General features: G+C 56.5%; 1 protein-coding gene across 1 annotated transcript; it reads right to left on the bottom strand.

Moving 5' to 3' along the window:
- Positions 1 to 14,164: 14,164 nt before the first annotated feature.
- On the bottom strand, positions 14,165 to 17,584 carry LOC133927598 (uncharacterized). Its single transcript, XM_062374058.1, is given in 7 exon segments — positions 14,165 to 14,344; positions 14,849 to 14,886; positions 14,889 to 14,928; positions 15,159 to 15,269; positions 15,370 to 15,543; positions 15,692 to 15,757; positions 17,177 to 17,584. Coding segments are annotated over 7 exon segments (1,017 nt in total).
- Positions 17,585 to 19,433: the final 1,849 nt, after the last annotated feature.

The following is a 19,433-nucleotide window of genomic DNA, read 5'->3' as shown; positions in this document are numbered from 1 at the left end:
CTGGCGAGTATTTAAGGGAGCCGGCGGGCACGGACAAAGATGACCCCTTTTTCGGAGGACTCTCAGAGAGCACAGAGGCCAAGACTCGAAGAACATCTTCGTACAAGTATAGAAGCTGAGACCACCCAAGAACAAGGAGTCCGAAGCTCTAGGATAGACAAACATTATTGTAACCAGCAACATTCCTGAGAGACATTCTCAGGGCATTTATAGCATCCACACAGGAGTAGTGTATTACGCTCAGTACGGCCCGAACCTGTCTAAAAATCCCTCCACTGCATTTACTACAATCTACATAAGATCATTCCACCCCACCTGTCATCGCATTTACACCCATTTATTTCTCCCGCAAACATATTTAGAATCATCCCCCCGGCCGAATCTCAAAAAGGGGTCCCTCAGGATCCCTGCGATAGGAGTTCCAGCAGGGTGTCCGCGACGAGCGGATGCTCGAGAAGCTGGGCACGCACGAGGTCGAAACCACCGCAGAACTCTTCGCGCTGGCCGACAAGTGCGCCAAGGTGGCGGAGGCTCGGGCATGGCATGTTCGGCGCCCTGAGCATCCCGCCGCCAATCAACCAGGTCCTTCCCGCTCCGACAGGGGGAAAAGAAAAAGGGAAGGAGGCGCGAGGCTGTCCCAGTCGAGCCAGCCCAGGGCCTCACCCATGGGCCAGCCCAAGAACCCGACCGCCGGCCAGCACGCCGGGCGGCCGCCGACAGAAGGCCCGCGCCCGTGAGGGCTCTGGCCCGAGCCCCTCCTAGGGCTCTGGCTCCCACAACGGGCCCAGCTCCCGCAAGGCCCGAGCCGAGGAAGTGGTGCCAGATCCACCAGACCAAGTGGCATGACCTCACAGAGTGCTGTATGGTCAAAGGTCTCATCGAGCAGTGCCAGATGGACTGCGAGGAGCCCCGCAGGGGCGGCGACGACAGAGCCACCCCCGACAACCAAGAGCTCGGCTTCCAGGAGCCTAAGCACACCGTTGCCTTCATCGACGGAGGCGCGTACATGCCCTCCTCCCGCCGCAGCGTCAAGACCATGAGACGCGAGGTGTGCTCGGCGACCCCGAGCGAAGAGGACGCAAGGCCCCTGAAGTGGTCGGACTCCCCAATCATGTTCAGCCTAGCCGACCACCCCGCCAGTACTGCAGGCGTGGGGCGACTACCCCTGGTAGTGTCCCCCACCATCTGCAACATAAAGGTCAGTAGGGTGCTGATCGACGGGGGTGCAGGCCTGAACCTCCTCTCCAGGGAGGCCTTCGAGAAGCTACAGGTGCCCTCCAGGCGCCTAAAGCCATCGCTCCCCTTCTACGGGGTGATGCCCGGGCACTCCCTGCCCGTCGGGCAGGTCGAGCTGCCCGTGACATTCGGGAGCCGGGACAACTTCCGAACGGAGAACATCATCTTCGACGTCGTGGAGCTCTCCCTCCCCTACAACGCCATCCTCGGGCGCCCGGCACTTGCTCGGTTCATGGTGGTCACCCACTACCCATACCTCACGGTCAAGATGCCGGGCCCTGCGGGCCCCATCTCCGTGTCCGCCGAGACCAGCAGCGCCATCTCCTGCACCGAGCAGTTATACTCGGCCTTGGTCTCAGTTCGAGCTGAGGTCGAAGGTCGTCCAGGGGGCCCGGGACCCTCTTCATCCAAACCCCGACTCGCTGTCGACACCTCCGTTCCTACGAAGGAGGTCATGGTGGGTGAAGACGCTTCCCAGGTCATCCAAATCGGCGGTGACCTGGGCGGCAAATAGGAAAGCGCGCTCGTCACCTTCCTCTGAGCTAACGTCGACGTGTTTGCATGGTAGCCGTCTGATATGCCCGGGATCCCTAGGGAGGTGATCGAGCACCACCTGGCTGTGTGCCCAGACGCACGGCCGGTGAAGCAGAAAGTCCGGCGGCAGGCGCCCGAGCGCCAGGAGTTCATCCAGGAGCAAGTAAGTAAGCTCCTTGACGCCGGCTTCATCCGAGAAGCCCTCCACCCCGAGTGGCTGGTAAACCCAGTCATCGTCCCGAAGGACAACGGCAAGCTCCGCATGTGCGTCGACTACACCGACCTAAACAAGACTTACCCAAAAGATCCCTTTCCTTTACCCCGCATAGATCAGATTGTAGACGCAATCGCGGGGTGCGATCTTTTATGTTTTCTAGATTCAAACTCTGGTTATCACCAAATTCGCATGGCCATAGAGGATTAAGAAAAAACTTCTTTTACCACTCCGGTGGGGACTTATTGCTATGTATCGATGCCATTTGGTTTTTGCAACGCTGGGTCATCTTTCCAGCGCGCTGTGCGCATTACCCTTGATTCGCAGGTTGGCTGCAGCGTCGAGGCCTACATCGATGATCTCGTGGTCAAATCCTAAGACCGCGCCACCCTGCTTGAAGATCTAGCCGAGACTTTCAACAGTCTCCGCACTACCCGCTTGAAGCTCAACCCCGAGAAGTGTGTCTTCGGGGTACCTGCGGGCAAGCTCCTCGGTTTCTTGGTCTCTAGCCGAGGAATCGAGGTCAACCTAGAGAAGATCCGGGCCATCGAGCAGATGCGACCCCCGGCTCGACTCAAGGAAGTTCAGGGCCTCACTGGCTATATGGCTGCCCTCGGGCGCTTCATCTCCAAGCTCGGGGAGCGAGGACTCCCCCTCTTCAAACTCCTGAAGAAGACCGGTCACTTCGACTGGACGCCGGAGGCCGAGCAGACCTTCCGCAATTGAAAGAAATACCTCACCTCGCCGCCCGTACTGGTGGCCCCCTCCGAGGGCGAGCCACTACTGCTCTACGTCTCGGCCACTCCTCAGGTCGTGAGCATAGTACTGGTGGTGGAGCGCGATGAGTGCTCAGGGCAAGGTGCTGCGTCCCAGCTCCCAGCCGCCCCCGAGCACTCCCCAGTCCTCGCGCACCCCCCCCCCCCCCGAGCAGGGGGTCGAGCCCGAGCACTTGGCTCCTCCCGACCAGGGAGTCGAGCCCGAGTACTCGGCCAGCCCCAACCATGCCGCTGAGCTCGGGGGCTGTGACAGGCCCTCGGGTGAAGCCGCAGTCCGGACCCGCCGTGTACAGCTACCGGTGTACTTCGTCAGTGAAGTCCTCCGAGACGCCAAAATAAGATATCCCCAAGCCCAGAAGCTGCTCTATGCCGTGCTCGTTGCTTCCCCAAAGCTGCGCCACTACTTCTAGGCGCACAAGGTCTCAGTGGTTGCTCATCCTCAGAGCAATGGGCAGGTCGAGCGTGCCAATGCTGAGATACTGAAGGGGCTCAAAACCCAGACCTACAACGTGCTCGCAAAGCACGGGAAAGGGTGGATCGACGAGCTGCCTGCTGTGCTATGGGCCAATCGGACCACGCCAAGTCGCGCTACCGAGGAGACTCCTTTCTTCCTCGTGTATGGCGCTGAGGCGGTCCTCCCCTCCGAGCTCACTCTTGGCTCCCCTCGGGTGCATGCCTACTCCGAAGGCGAACAGGAACAGCGAAGGTGCGACGATGTCAACTACTTGGAAGAGCGCCGACGGCGTGCCACTGTCTGAGTAGCCTGCTACCAGCAAAGCCTGTGGCACTATCATCAACATCACATCCGGGCCTGGTCTCTCGAGGTGGGGGATCTAGTTCTCCTACGCGTCCAATCGCGCGAAGGAAGGAATAAACTGTCCTCTATGTGGGAAGGCCCCTTTACCGTGATCGGTATCCCGTGAGAAGGCTCTTTTCGGCTGGCTACAAAGGACGGGCAGCCGCTCCCCAATGCATGGAACATCGAGCATCTGCGCAAGTTCTATCCGTAGGTACCACTAACCATGTAAGTCACCCAGTCTTGTATAAAATTGTCAATATATATATTATCATTGTCCAGGTCTTATTTCAAATTTTATTTTTTCTGGAATCCATATGTTTAATCTGTCTGGTGAGATGCTCAACTGTGCGAGAAAAACATGCTCTCTCATTTTCCCCGTAGATAAAAGAATCCCGATCGGTATGCGCGTAGGCAGTTGCCGCCTGACCTAAGTCTGTTGTGGGAGGCTGTGGTGTTTGGTGTCATGATAGTACCCCAAGCATCACCGAGCCTCTGGGGTTCTTGGGTAATCCTACCACTCGAGCAAAGAGTGGTCGGGAGCCTAGACCCCAGGGGCGGGCTATCGGTGCTCGGCCTGGTCAGTCCTTCCCGGGCGCCACCAAGCCATAGGACCTCTGGGTTATGCCTCTGTCTGCATACTTCGTCGGTCCGGGTATTCGAGAGGTCTCGGGTCGAAAACGAGAGCAGTCTAAAATGAGTACCGCACTAACAGAGCGCACCAAACAAAGAATCTTTTCCTATTTTCTTAAGTTACAGATCAACAACCGAGAAAAAAAGCAGTTCGACCGCGAGGGCCTCAGTGCCCAGGTCGCTGCTCGGGCCTAGGGGGTCCTCGGGTGGTCCTACCACTCGGGCATGAGTGGTAAGGACCGCCTGGCCCCGGGCTCCCCCTCCTGCTTTCTAGTGCTCGGGCGCTCCGACCGAAGGAATCAAGTTCCCGGGCACCCCGAGCTCGGAGCGCATACCTCTCTTGGATCGGTCGGCCAAAAAGCTGACAGCTGTCCGGTGAGTGGTTAAAGTCATATGAATTTACATTCAGCAAATCTATTGTTCCCAAGTTATCCTCGGGGCCCTCGTATTCTAATCTGTTCGGCGAGATGGTCTCCTCGCACACAAAACCCTGCCCACGTGTCCACTTTTCCCGGAACGACAGAACAGATAGTAGAAAGGTGTACCGTACGAACGGCAATGTCTGACCGAAGTCCTTCATGGTGGTCGTGGTGCTCGGCCCGCTTAAAAGTACCCCAGGCACTACCGAGCCTCTGGGGTTCTCGGGTAATCCTACCGCTCGAGCAAAGAGCGGTCGGGAGCCTAAACCCTGGGGGCGGGCTGTCGATGCTCGGTCCGGTCCATCCTAGCCCGGGCACCACCAAACCGTGGGGACTCTTGGTCCCATTTCCGCTCGCACGTGTCTCCGGTCTGCTTGTTTGAGTGATCACAAAGTGGGAAAGCGTTCACTGGTCGTGGCGTGCTCCGTGCTGGATCAACCTATCTCCCGAGAAAGGAAGTTCATGCCTTTGTCTCTTGACTTAGCCGCTGCAGACTCGCAAGGGCTCGGGGGCTGAACGCGCGAAGAGGCCTCAATACTCTGGTGATGAGTGGTCGGGACGACTTCGTTCTGGGGGGGGGGGAGGGTCGGGCTCGGTCCGACTAAGTACTCCTCGGGACATCAAGTGAAAAGAGCAGAGACTTCATCAAAGCATCAAGAGAACACTGGAGTTGCGATCCCAAGGAAAGGCTTCCATTATATTCAAAAAAGGACACCTATTCTGAGGGATCACTCCCATATTTACATCAAGTCAAAGAAAAAGAAAAATACAAAAGCCTAATCTAGGTCGACGGGCTCAGGAGGCGGCGAGGAGTCCTCGCTGCTGCTGCCACTGCTCGGCGGTGGCGGCGGCTCCCGCATGAAGCAAGCCACCACCTCGGCAACGACGCCCCGGACAGCCTCCCGGGCGGCCTCCTCCTCGGCCTCGACCACCCCTTCCCGAGCTGGCTCCAGCGAGAAGTTCGGGTCCTGGCTCCGGTAACAGGCTAGGACGTGCTCGGCCACCGCTTGAGCCAGACCACGCCCTTCCCGGGCGGCTAACTCCTGCACAGCCCGGGGAAGCACCTTGAGTCGCCGGCTGATCTCCTCGAAGCCGAGGGTGATGTGGCTGGTGGTCGCTCGCTCCATCCCCTTCTCGCCCATGTAGACTCGCCCGAGCCCGACCACCCTCACGGACCTCCATGCCTGCCGAAGGATGTCTCAAATCATCAGCTTCACGTTGGCCTGCTCGGCGGTAACGGTCTCGAGCTCGTCCTTCGCGATCTGTAGCCGCTCCTCAAGGCTTAGCTCCTCGACCGCACTGGTCGGGACGACGCTGGGCGCCGGGACTTCAGCTTGCTTCTGCTTCACCTGCTCGGCGAGGGAAGAGAGGGCCTGCTCCCGAGCAGTCAACTCTGACTCCCACTTGGCGGCCTGCTCCTCCCAAGCAGTTAAAGCCGCCGACGCCGTGGCAGCCTCCACTTCCCGGAGAGTCAGCTGCTCCTCCCGGGCATCCAGAGCCGTCGCCGTAATGCCGATGTTGGTCTCGCTGATCACGATGTCCTCCTCCCGACGGTGGACTTCGGCGCGGCTCCGCTCGAGCTCGTCCTTCTGGCGGGCTAAGTCTGCCTGGGAGGCCTCCACCGCCTTCTCGCGCGGCAGGATGGCATCCTCCCGAGCCCGCACCAGCCGCTCCCTGGCGAGCAGCTCTGCGGCCCGCCGCTGCGACATCACACCCAGGCGGGTGGCTTCTTCTTGCATGGCGACGACCTCCTCGTGCGCTTTGTCCAGGGTCTCTCCCTCCGTGTCCATCGCGCGCTGCTCCCTCTCATGGGCGGCGCAGGTCGCGGTGATGTGGGCCTCCAAAAGACGACCGACCTCCTCTAGCCGCCCCCTCTCCTCGATGAGGGCGGCACGCTCGGCCTCGAGCTGTGCTCGTTCTCCTGCCACGGCCGCCTCCAGCCACTCGATCACCTCCCGGGCGTTTCCTAGCACGTCCGGGAGGGGTTCCACGGCCTGATTGGATGGCGGCCGAGCGCTGGGTCCCCTGCGAGCCCTCTCTGCAGAGGCACTCGGGGTCCCCGACTGCTGCCTTGGTGGCGCCGCCCTCGTCGTAGCCATCTGCCCCACCCTTGAAGTACTAGGGGCAGGCTTGACCGGCGCCGGCGGCTCGGGCGCAGCCGCTGCCCTCGGCTCGGGGCTCGGCGGTGCCTGCGGCTCCGGCTCGGCCGGCGCGCTTGGCTCAGGCACGCTCGGCTCTGGGGCGGGAGGCGACCTTGGCGCTTCCGGTCGCCTTTGGTCCCCGGCGGTGTCCTTGGGTGGCCTGAAAGCAAAAATAGGTTAGTCCCCAACTCACTCTGGGCAAAACATGCTCGGGGAAAAGAAGAAACTTACGCAGTCTTTAGTCTTCAGTATTGCCATCGCGATTTCGGGATCTTAAACTCCGGGCCCGACGGCTTCGGCCCGGAATCTTCCCTCCTTCACTTCGGCGAGGGGCTCTACGGGGCCGCGGCGGAGCCCGTCTCTGGCGGCGGACCGGCTTGGGCACTCGTTGTAGACGCGCTCCGGTGCCGGCCTTGGTCTCTGGGCTCCGGCGCCTGGGGCCTCGCCTCCGCCGTGGAGCCCGTCTCCGGCGGCGGGCCAGCTTGGGCACTCGCTGTAGACGCGCTCCTGTGCCGGCCTTGGTCTCTGGGCTCCAGCGCCTGGGGCCTCGCCTCCGCCGTGGAGCCCGTCTCCATCGGCGGGCCAGCTTGGGCACTCACTGTAGACCCGCTCCAGCGTCGGCCTTGGTCTCCGGGTTCCTGAGCCCCGGACCTCGCCTCCGTGGCAGACTCCGCGCCGGACGACTGGCCGCCCCGGCCTCCCTCCTTCGCGCCACCCGCCGACGGCCGCTGCCGTAGAGGCAACGGCGATGACGAGGATGTCGGCTGGGGCACGAACACCCGAGGTCGCCGCTGCTCCACTACCGGCAGTGATTCCTCCGTCGGCCTGATGGCTACTGCCTGCGGTAGCCCCACGTCCGGCCTGCGGCCTGCTGCCCGAGGCGCCCACGCCGCTGGTCTGCGCCTGGCCACCCACGGCCACCCTGCCGCTCGCCTACGGCCTGCTACTGGTGATGTCCCCGTCGGAGGCCCTCGGAGCGCAGCCAGTCGCCTCGTCTACCACGGGAATCTGGATAGTCCCGGGGTTCTGGCGCCCTGGCCGGTTGACCAGGCCCTGGGCGTCGAACTCGAGCAGCGTCGCTTGCAGCGCCACCCGGTTCGGGTCAACGTAGAGCGCCAGCTGTTCCCGGGGGAGTACTGCCCGGGTAAGGTCCTCCACGTCGATCACCACCCGGAGCAGGCCCGCCAGCGCCGCCTCGTCCAGGTCCCAGGCCTCGCCGATCTGGGTCCTGGTGATGTCCTGGGAGCCCGTGTACATCCAGCTGGGGCGGACCCGCTCCCGCAGAGGCGCCAGGCGGTGGCGCAGGTAGTCCGCCACCACCATCACCGACGTAAGGCCGGCCTGTCGCAGGTACTCGATGCAGTCCAGGACCGGCTCCATCCGCTTGTCCTCCAGCGGCGCCGCCTCCCAGATTGACCTCTGGGGCTCCGTCGCCAGCTCCAGCAACGTGAGGCGGTTGTGGGGACTGATGTTGACGTAGACCCAGTCACACCGCCAGTCGTCCCACTTGCTCCGCAGCACTTGGGTGATGTACAGCTCCACCAAGCCGTTCCGCAGTCGGAAGTTGCAGCAGCCGGCGACATCCGCGGTGGAGAAGCCCCTCTTCTTCCCGCCCGACAGCAGCATGAAGAAATGGCGGAACAGCGCCACCGACGGTGGCACCCCGACGAACATCTCGCAGAAATGTGCGAAGATCGCCAAGATGACGACCGAGTTCGGGCTGAGGTCGCCAGTTGGATCCCGAACGTGTCGAGGATATGGAGGAAGAAAGTTGAGAACGGCGGCACCAGCCCGGACGCCACGAAGGAGACGAAGATGACGATGCGCTCCGGTCGGTCCATGACCGGCGGGAAGCTCGCCGGCCTCACCACCGAGGCCTCCCGCTGGCCTTTGGGCACCATAATCTTCGCACCTTGTCCGCCGCCTCCTCGTTGACGAACCGTGACTCTGGCAGTATGCTGTCGGGTGTCTTGTCGCAGCGGCTACCTCCCGCTCTCGGTATTTTGTCGGGGTGGGGGATGTGTTGGAACGGTGGGGGAAGAAGGGTGCGCTGATCGCCTAAGGGAGGGCGAGAGCTCTGGAGCGGAAGGAAGAAGAAGAAGGTTTGATCACGAAAATGGCTTAAAGGGGCGGCGGTTCGCTTCCCTCCTCCTTTTATACCCCAGGGATTTCAAACGACGCCTGCCGCGGCGAGCTCGGCGAGCCAACTTCCTCGGTCGGCGTAACCGCCAGGCGAATCTCCCTCGGGCCGCGCGGATGTCAGCAGTCGTCAGGTGCACTACCCTCGATCTGCGCAGTTGCCGCACGTGCCGCCTGCCTCGTTATCACGCGCCGCCCGCCTCGTTATCACGCGCCTCGGGAGTCGGCTAGACGTGCGTCCGTTCGGCTCCCCGTTGGGCCGTACCAGAAGACTAGGCCGGAGAGGCCAGTGCCCAAAAGCACGCCACGTGGCGTCGGTGCTGGGTTCGGCCTCGCTGACGATGAAGGCCCCATCCGCAGTCTCTGGGCCACCGCCTGCCAATGGGCCCGGGGGCTGCTGTCGGTGAATCAGGAACCAGGGGTCCCCTGTCGGACCCCTCCTTTGGGGTCACCTCGTGTAGCTCATACCAGTCCCTGGATCAGTAGCTGGTACGCACGAACTCCAACAGAAGTAGACATCATAGTCATACATCGAATAAATACGATAATAGAGTACAATACAGAGTTCATTACAACAGAAGCCCGAAGGCATAAATTAACAAACCCTTAAAACACAGCGGAAACACACAAAAGCGACCCAAGCCCTTCAGGCAGCTTGAGTGCAGACGAAACCGGCTTCTCTAATCTTCATCTTCTCTTTCAACGAAGTCAGCCTCTGGATCATCTAGATCCACAATTAGCAAGTGTGAGTACATAAGGTACTCAGTAAGTCCTACCTCAAGGGGAAGAATTAGATGCTTAAAGGTAGATCAAGGATAAGGCTATAGAGTCTTTTAGGTTTTGCGGAAAGCTAGTTTTATTGATGCAAGGTTCATTTTGCAAAGACTAACTTTCAATAAAAACATTTCCGAAGAGAATACATAAGTTGAGCTTATGGGGGTTAACGGCCCTGTGGGAGATACATCCGTCCCGCCAGTTCCCACAAGACTTTGCCAGTGGATACACAGTCCAGAAGGCTTAGGGCACAAAGCCAAAACCATTCTTTTAGAAAACACGGGCACATAGCCCACTCACACGCCAAGGAGTTACTCACGCCAAAAAGCTAATCATTGTGACCAAACCATAGCACGTCCTTGACTGAGGACACGGCTATCCGGATAGGTTTAACACTCTGCAGAGGTTTTACACTTTACCCACAAGATATGTACAGGCTCCCACCTTAGCAACTGGTGAAGCCATCATAACGAGACGTAACGACCTCACAACGAAGCCACAATATCCACCCATGGGGCACTAAGATACCAGGGGCTTTAGAAGAATTACGGGAAAGATCACTTAGCAATCCCAAGGCTTGACTTAGCCTCAACAATATCACCAGCCGGACCTTGGGCTACACACTACCCAAGTCTTCTCCTGGTCCCCATTGCCACTACCGGCCTCCGGGCGGGTACCGCACTAAGTCAGAGGGGTTAGGTCAAGTCCTGCCCATACAGGCCATGTGGTTGTACGAGGGGATACTAGGTGAGATGTCACAGCGAACCGGTCCTTATACGACCGAGGTAAGAGTCTCCCAGCAAGAACACCACAAAGGCGAACCTTGCTCCAAGGTGGCTCCCACCTTTGTGGGGCACCTTACTCACTCTCGTCAACACTACTCTAGAGTTTTCCCAAGAACACAAGTGTTACACACACCAAGCACCAAGCACACACCATTTCTCATTGTAAAGCATGGTTATCACATGTAAATAATCTAGTTCTTTCTTTTGAGCAAAGCAATCCTAAGCATACTAGTAAACAAGCAACTTCCAAGCAATCATTATCGTTGATGTTGGGAATCTTCTAGGGTTTCAACGGAATAATGGTAACAATGACAAGGCATGGGATAAACAAGCTGGGTCATAACTATTCTAGCATTTCTTTAAGAATCATAACTAATAATCTAAACATGCATACTCCTATTATTTGAAACAATGGCTCTACGGGTTGTGTTTAAAAACATAGGATCAACATGATCAATGGTTGTAGGACTTGCCTTCGTTGAAGTCCTCGTCTGCTCCTTCTTCAAACTCCGGGTCCTCGGGGTTGTCCTCGAATGCTCCTTCCTCTAATAGTCGCAACAACGACAAAGGCACAATCAATCAAACAATTAAAATAATGACCAAAAAATTTACAAAAAATTGTGAAATTGATATGATTGGATAGATCTCGAATTTAGATGAATATCGGTGGAAGAATCGACGAAAACGGAGTTAGGACGGAGGAGAAACGGGCTTTGGAAGTTTTGCCGGGAGGAAAATTCAGAAAAAAAGAAAAGGGGGGAATATTCCTGGAATATTTGGCTGAGTCGGCTCGGACTGGACTTGGCTCGCGGGCTCGACTCGGGCTTGCGGCTCGCGGCTCAGCTCTGGGATCGGCTCGGCTCAGTTTCGGCTCACGGTTCGCTGTCGGTGGGCTCGGCAGCTGGCTCGGCTCAGCTTCAAGTGGGACCCACATGTCAGTTGCACAGGGGGGAGGAATATAAGAGAGAGAGAGAGAGAGCAGAGCAGAGAGGGCGGAGAGCCGACCGGCTCGGGGTAGCAGAGAGAGAACGGGAGGGAGAGAGAGGGGCGACGGCGGCGCGGGTGTGGCGGCGGCGCGGCGGCGGGCCGCCGGCGGAGGGGCGGTGGCAGGGCACCGGCCGGGGATGGCGGCAGCCGGAGGGAGAGTGGCTCGGTGCGGAGAGGCAGCGGCGGTCGGGTGACGGAGAATGGCGGCGGCCGGCGACGAAGGTACGCTTCGGGGAAGAGGGAAGAGGAAGGAAGGGGAGCTCACCGGCGGCGGGGCTCTCGGAGAGAGGGTGGCGGCAGCACGGGTGCTCGGGAGAGAGAGGGGTGAAGTGAGGAAGGGATGGGGAAGAAGAGGCACTGCACTGTTCACCGTTTTATAGCGGCCGGTGGGGCAAGGAGCGGTGCGCGGGGCGAGGCGGCTCGGGGCGCGAGGCACAGGCGCGGAGCGCGAGGACTGCCAGCGCGGCGCGGTGACGAGATGGCAGACGCGGCGAGCGGCGACAGGACGGGACGGCAAACGCGGTGCGCGGCGACGGGACGGCAAGTCACGGGGAGAGAGAGAGAAGAGAGAAAGAGAGAGGAAGGAGAGAGGAAAAGGGGGGGGGGAATAGGGATTTGACATCCCCGAATCCCGAGGCTAGGCCAGCAATCTGTCACGTGGCGCCTTTCCGTGGGGATCATCTCCGCGAGGTACGAAAAGACTAAGTCTCCGCGAGGTACGAAAAGACTAAGTCCCGGGAGAGGGCGCTCGGGGCCACGAACAGTGGTCCCCGAGTACCCGGGTTCCCCGATGATCTGCGAAGACCAAGTGACCGGGAAGAGAGTGCTCGGGGTCATGAACAGTGGCCCCCGAGCACTCTAGTCCCCCGACGACCAGAAAAGCCGAGTACCCGGAAGGGTGCGCTCAGGGCCTCGAACAGTGACCCCCAAGCACCCGAGTGCCCCGAGGACCCAAGGAAGGTAGTTCCGGGAGAGAGTGCTCGGGGCTGCGAACAGCGGCCCGAGAGCACTTGGTTCCCCGAGGATCCGAACAGTCAATTCTGGGAGAGAGTGCTCGGGGCCGTGAAAAGTGGCCCCCAAGCACTCGATTCCCTGAGGACCAAGAGAGGGTGTTTCCGGGAGAGAGTGCTCGGGGAGGTGAACAGTGACCCCCGAGCACTCGGTTCCCCGACGGCCCAAGAAGTCCTTCGTTGGTGGCCCCCACAGAGGTCCATCGATGAGGTGTCAACCAGTGAAAGGCCCGATGCTGCATTTAAGAGGGCGCGTGGCCTGTCACCTCCAACTGCTCCTGCCACGCTTGGTGTCAGTCCCTGCCACATTCTGGCAGAAGGGCGTGGGGACATTTAATGCACGGGTCCCATCCCGCGTCATCCGGCGCGCCTCGGGATAGCATCGCAAGGCCCGAGGCGCCTTGCCTGCCGCCCTGCTGTGTTAGACGAACAAGACCGGGCAGGCACGCCGGGCTGCTCTACAGCTGCCCGGTGGGCCCTCTCCACGGCGCCCGTTGCCAGCGCCATCATGACAACCGAAGACCGGGCGGGGGGCGCGTTTTCAACCCCCCGTCACTTCGCGCAGAGGCCATGATGATTGCCTTTCCATTTATGACGCCTTGGAACTCGTGCCCTCCCTTTCGGGGCACGCTACCGCCGGCGAGTATTTAAGGGAGCCGGTGGGCACGGACAAAGATGACCCCTTTTTCGGAGGACTCTCAGAGAGCACAGAGGCCAAGACTCGAAGAACATCTTCGTACAAGCATAGAAGCTGAGACCACCGAAGAACAAGAAGCCCGAAGCTCTAGGATAGACAAACATTCTTGTAACCAACAACATTCCTGAGAGACATTCTCAGGACATTTATAGCATCCACATAGGAGTAGGGTATTACGCTCAGTGCGGCCCGAACCTATCTAAAAATCCCTCCACTGCATTTACTACACTCTGCATAAGATCATTCCACCCCACCTGCCATCGCATTTACACCCATTTATTTCTCCCGCAAACATATTCAGAATCATCCCCTCGGCCGAATCTCAAAAAGGGGTTCCTCAGGATCCCTGCGATAGGAGTTCACCCGACAGCGACGACGACCGGTCAGCAAGGTCCAGCCCTCATCATCGGACTGAGGAGGCGAGGGGCACGGCGCCGATGGATTTGGCAGCGGCCATGAAACCAGATGAAGGGGCACGGAGGTGAAGGGATGGCCCTTCCTCTTGAAGGATGGACTTGCCTTTCTGTGCGGGACAAAGTCTGGAAGCATGGATGACCGGCGTCAGTGTCGGCTCGATCGAGGAGGCGGAGAGGGGTGTTGTGTCGAGCCAAAGCTGGACTTTGGAGCGACCTACCGAGGAGACGCTTGGAAGAAATGGCGGAGCAAGAGGGGAGAGAGGTGAGCCTTGTGTTGCAGGCGCGGGAGCTAGGTGGGGGGACGTCGGCGATGCCCGGTGGATGGACGCCGGGCTCGGGGGGGGGGGGGGGGAGGCGCTAGCAGACTCCATCCCCGTTAAAGATCAGATCTAGTTTTTCAAATAGGCAGAATGTTGACCATATTGTTGAAGACACTTTTAGGTTGCTCAAGAGACAAATGAATTTAATGAGGCAGCATAAGATATAAATTCATTGTGGGCATGTTGACATGCACAAAAGCTTCCAAAAGAAAGAGTAAATAAAGAGAGCAAAATTTGAAGAACGGGTTGCGTGTTGCTGGCGCCAGTTTTTCGCGTGGGGGCTGCGCTCAGGCCTTCCCAGCTGATTCAAAGAGGTGTATTTTCTCTGCTACAACAGCTTTCATTGCTTCTTTAGCACATGCCATGACCTGAATCAGGTCCTTTTCTGGCTTATTAAGGGACTCCAGGTAACTGTTTCGAAACTCTGTGTTCACGTTGAAATTCCTCACACCCAAATCTATGCATTCCTGCTCGTAAAATTGACACATGATTATTGGCGCTTGCATGACCAATTCCACCCATAATAATATTTTTTGAAATATGAGTTCATCAATAGCACAAGATTTTGTCTGAAATTGTGAATTGGTATGTATGTTTTATCCAAGAAGAACGACAAATGAAGTATCCTCAACATTGTATTATAACTTAAATCTAGCGCTCATGACCTGTCCCCACATTTGCTAAGTAAGAACTATTGTGGTGTTCGGATAATTCTGTTTTTTTTGGTCTGTCGTAAATGTCATAAATAAGTATTCAACAAACAATTCTAGGCTCCAATACCACGTTGAGCCTCCTACACAAACTAGCTTCACCGAAGGTTTAACATATCGTGGGTGATGGTTTGCCCACTTTTCCTCAATAGCTTAATCTTGTAGGTGAGTTGGAGTAGGAAACTCTAACAGCAATAGCTACAAGCTACCGCTTCACCAATCTAATAAATCAAAACTGAAACAATTAACAATGTACCCAACCTTTACGAGCTCATGAGGTAGGCCAGATGCTCCATGAGAACCAAGCTAATTCCTTTCTTCAAGGTTAAAGCATGAAGGTCCTGTCATCATTTAAAGAACATTCGGATTCGTAAGGACTTACACAACTAAAGGCAATCATAAGACAAATCTAATTTTCCCTGTACAGAAATTTTCCTGTGATCTTCTAGATGCAAGTGCAAGAGGGTATTTACTATAGGCACAACTGTTTCCTCAATAAATATTCCATGCTGAGACAAAGACCAACACTAAACGTCTAAACCTTTGCAAAGTGTAATTGCATTTGTCTGACCTTTAGCAAGTCAAATCTGAGGTTTGGTCCACTAGGTGGATATTTTCGATGAACATTTCCAATGCATACTGCTAGAGCGTCAATACTCGTCTCATCAATAAATCCTTCAGCCTGAAAATATATACCACAAACATTTCTAGAATTAGTTACCACAGGTATATAACGATAGAAGGCCACTGAGTTCACATTTGTTACAGAACAAGAAATTCACCTGAGCAACATTGGTAAATCTTGCTTCATATTCTTCAACTGTCAAGCCATCTTCAGAGCCTGAAAGTCTACCCAACTCTGCTTCCACAAGTATGCCTTTCGCATGAGCCAAGGATGATATGATTTTTGTGTAAAATATATTCTCCCCTAAAGGTAAATGTGAACCATCCCCATGATTGAATCAAATCCCTGGAAATTTAAAGGTCACAGCAATTGACCAGGAGAAAACTCAAGATTAAGATAAAGGCGTTCATGGTTAGGGAATGTATGCACGTCGTTTTGGTAATGCATGTTTGAAGAAATGATGCATCATCTTCACATACCATCTCAAGAGCTTCAAGTAAGTCTGACTTGGAACTGCCATGATCAAAATGAACAGTGAAAGGCACCTGCGATAAGAGAATCGCAGAATGTTTACCTCTAGAGAACATAAAACAATGAACATTCTCTTTGCCCACCAAATATGATGCAGCCGTTACGAGGCTCTCACGAGCCGGCGGGCGACTCGTCCCCTCTTTGCAAATTCATCACCACAATCCAGCCTATGCCCACTCGTTTCTCAGATCCACCACAGACCCAGCCGCCCACCACCTCTACGCACCAGATCCTCCAATTCATGCGTGAAGAATCGGAGGAAGAATGCGTCCCGGAGACCCCTCCTTCGCAGCAAGAGGGGAGATCAGACGCAGGGTTGCAGGGGGCCAGATCTCAATCTCGCCGGCGATTCGGAGGCTCATGGAGCACGCTGGTCATCACCTGCTTTCTGGCTGACAGGAGTGTCGTCAAATCCAGCTAGTTGGTGCTTTGCTGGTGCTAAATGGCTGGGGAGCGGGCACCCTTCTTCGTTGCCAATCCACTCTGAACCAGGTATCAATCGGGCTGCTACGCCAAAGATCTCTGCCCTTTGCAGGCCAATCGCTGGCGCACACCCGCGGGCGCCCTCTTCCAGCTTCCATGCCGTTCCGCCCAGTAGCTGCATTCAAAGTTGCAGCACCTGCTACCGAAGTGACCCTCTGTCCGAAAAGTGCGAGGGTGTGCCGAGTGTTCAGCGGCCAGCACGGTGCTTCGAGTCAGGACGCAGAGTCACCAATGGTCTCCGGCCAGGAGGCAGAGCTTCTACGGTGGGTGAGAACGACCTTCCACAAAATCTCCTTTGTTTTCAATTTGACAACAATGCAGGGTCGCAAAAGCTTGGGTTCCAGCTGTTCCCAGGGAGCAAAGAAAGCAGTAATCGCAGCATGTTCTTGCCTGGGCAAGGCGGAAACAAGCAACTGCACTCAAGTGGCGTTCACCAGGCAGACGGATTACAGGTACAGAGCAATGAAATCCCCTTTGCGGAATCCTCGGGTCCTACAGAGAGGGCCTCGAGATAGAGATGCAGATGATTCTGATGAGGGATGGTGCTTGGTGAGGTCTAAGCACTGGAGGAGAAAAGTTAGAGCACATTCTTTTCACCGTCCTCAGGTTGGCACGGCTCCTAACGCCAATGCCCAACATCCAACAGGAAGGCTTTCTTGAGGAGAGCACAAGGGAAATGCCTCAATTGTTTCGGTATTGACTACAGAGCTGTGAGCTGCAGAGAGGCTCCGTGTTGCTGGAAATGCAAGAGGTCCGGCCACTGCTCCTTTGAGTGCAAGATCAAGGCCAGTGACCCGCCCTCGCTACCTTGTGCTAAGCAACCAAACAGCAACCCGGCCAACCAGAGAAAACCGCGCCATAAACCCGTCGACAATTCTCAATCCGGAGATCAACCGCACTTTTCTTACAAAGAAGCCCTGCTTGCAAGTCCCTCTAACAGGTGCACAAACCAGCCTGCTGTCTTGCATGCCGCTACTGAGCTCGCCAACCCATGCCCTACTTTCCCTGGAGACCCGGCGGCCAGACCTCTTGACGACGAGGTGGTCATCTCTGCGACGGGAGATGTGACCAGAAGGATGGAGAAGCTTTTGGACCGCGCAGCCGTGTGCTGGCTCACGGGGAGCCGGCCGCAAAGAGCTGCACCACCTCTCCAACGCGCTCTCGGTGGAGTTCGGTGTCTGTGTACATGATTGCCAGGGGTCAAGCACCACCTGGAAGACTTCTTGATCATTTTTAGCAATTGCCACATCTGGGACAAGGTGATGCGGGCACAGAGCATACTCCACCGTGGCCGAGAATTCCGGTTCGCTGCCTGGAACCAGCGGAGGTATGCGGATTCTGCACATGTTGCCTTCCATGTCCCGCTCAGGATAGAGGGGCTACCTGCGCACGCCTTCTTTGAGGAGGTTCCTGTTCAGATCATCGGTAAGTGCTGCGTGATCCACTATGTGGAAGAGCGGTCATGAAGAAGGGAGCGTTCAAGGACTTATGACCTCTGGGCATGGTGCAAAAAACCCGAGTCAAACACCTAAGACTGTCTGGCTCACAATCCTGGAGGGAGACCGGGAACTAACATCGATGGACATTCCTTTACCTCAGGTTGAGATCCACTACGATGCACCGATGGGCATCAAGAAGGGACAGAATTACAGGTGCTTTGTCCACCTCGAAGTGATGCACGATTTAGCCTTCCTCACCAGCAAAAGGGACTTTCAGTTCCCCATGCAGCTCCCTTGGATTTTGAGCGGTTCGGATACCGTGCCGGTTGAGGTTTCTCAATACTTCTGAGATTGAGGATTTTAAGACGAGATAGGTATGAGGAGCTAAGGTGTTGGTGTCCAGACAGAGCCACTCATGTTTGGTTTTGACCGGGAAGCAGCTGTAAGCTCCTAGGGCAGTAAATCATAGGATCGGGGACATCCCCCATGGTAGTTCCACCCTTCACCCCAGATGTGAATTAATGACTAGCTGGGCTATAAAAGCAGGAGTTCACCCAGCCGGCCACCCACCTAAGTTTTTGCAAGGCGATAAGGCAACTCTTCTTGTGAATCATGGCGTCCTCCTCCCATTCCTCACCGAGAAGGTTGATGAATGACGCTGGCTCTAACACCGGCTCTGCTCGCTGTGGTTCCCCAAGGGCAAACAATCTACAAGTCCTTCCTGCGGGGTTAAAGCCAGTGGTTGTCATGCTTCCCTAGTTATAGAGAGGGTCTCCCCTTGTCGCTCTTGCCTGATCTTTTGCTCGTGCGGTTGCCCCGATCAAAATTATTGACATCTCCGATAACAAGGGGGAGATCGACTGGGACCTTCTGGAGAAGGATACCGACGGAGAGGAGAAGGCGGAGGAGGTGTAGAAGGAAGGTTAGCCAAGTTCACCGGCGCCGATCAACAGCTCCAGCAGGGTCTTCACGTTGGCCACCCTCCCTGGCCGGTACGTAGGCCGTCATCTGATTCCCGAAGCGACCAACTGCCACCCTAAGGAAGAGTATAAGAGGTTTCTTGAGTCGTTCAAGGGTAAGGAGGAGTCCGTATACTTCGGAATTCTTGGAGGTGGTGGATCTTCATGATATGCAAGAGTTAGGTGTAACCTTTTGCGTCAACCTAGCTTTAGCCACTTGAGTCAAAAGGGAAAGAACAAGCATGTAATAGGATAGTTAGCCCAATCAAATATAATTGACCCACCTGTAACCAATCCTTTCCGTGAATGAAAAATGTCCTAGCCCTTTGTGATGGCTGGAAAACCACTCGGGAGCCCTGCGGGTTTTGGACTGTCCGGTCCTAACCACTGTTCGGAGTGTTCAGAGAGTTTTTCTTGTGCTATCGTGGCGAGTAGGCTCTGACCGGTCCACCTTGCTCGCTAGTTAGGCTTTCGAAGCACGAGACGACCCTTGGCATGACAAGTCTCTCGGCAGCGACCAGCGCCCAAGACGAATGGGGACTTGTGGGCTTATGGTTGTTTTCCCGAGCTATTTGTACCTTTGACATTGCGCAAGCAGCAATCTCATACCATTCATGAGCCTTCGGCTATCTAGCCATTTTAACTTCATGGTCGCCAGGTCTCATAGTGGTCATCGAGCGTTGTCGCGTGCTATGGTCGGAGAGCCAATCTGGAAGGGGGCTGTTGTTGGTTGTGAAATCCCGCAAAATAGAGAGTCTGGTCTTTTGAGCTTTAAAAAACTTACAAGTTATTTTTCACGCTCATCTGGA

Source organism: Phragmites australis, chromosome 8, assembly GCF_958298935.1.
Source record: "Phragmites australis chromosome 8, lpPhrAust1.1, whole genome shotgun sequence".
Taxonomy (NCBI): domain Eukaryota; kingdom Viridiplantae; phylum Streptophyta; class Magnoliopsida; order Poales; family Poaceae; genus Phragmites; species Phragmites australis.
Note: the sequence above shows the minus strand (reverse complement) of the source record. Positions and strands in the feature narration are given on the sequence as shown.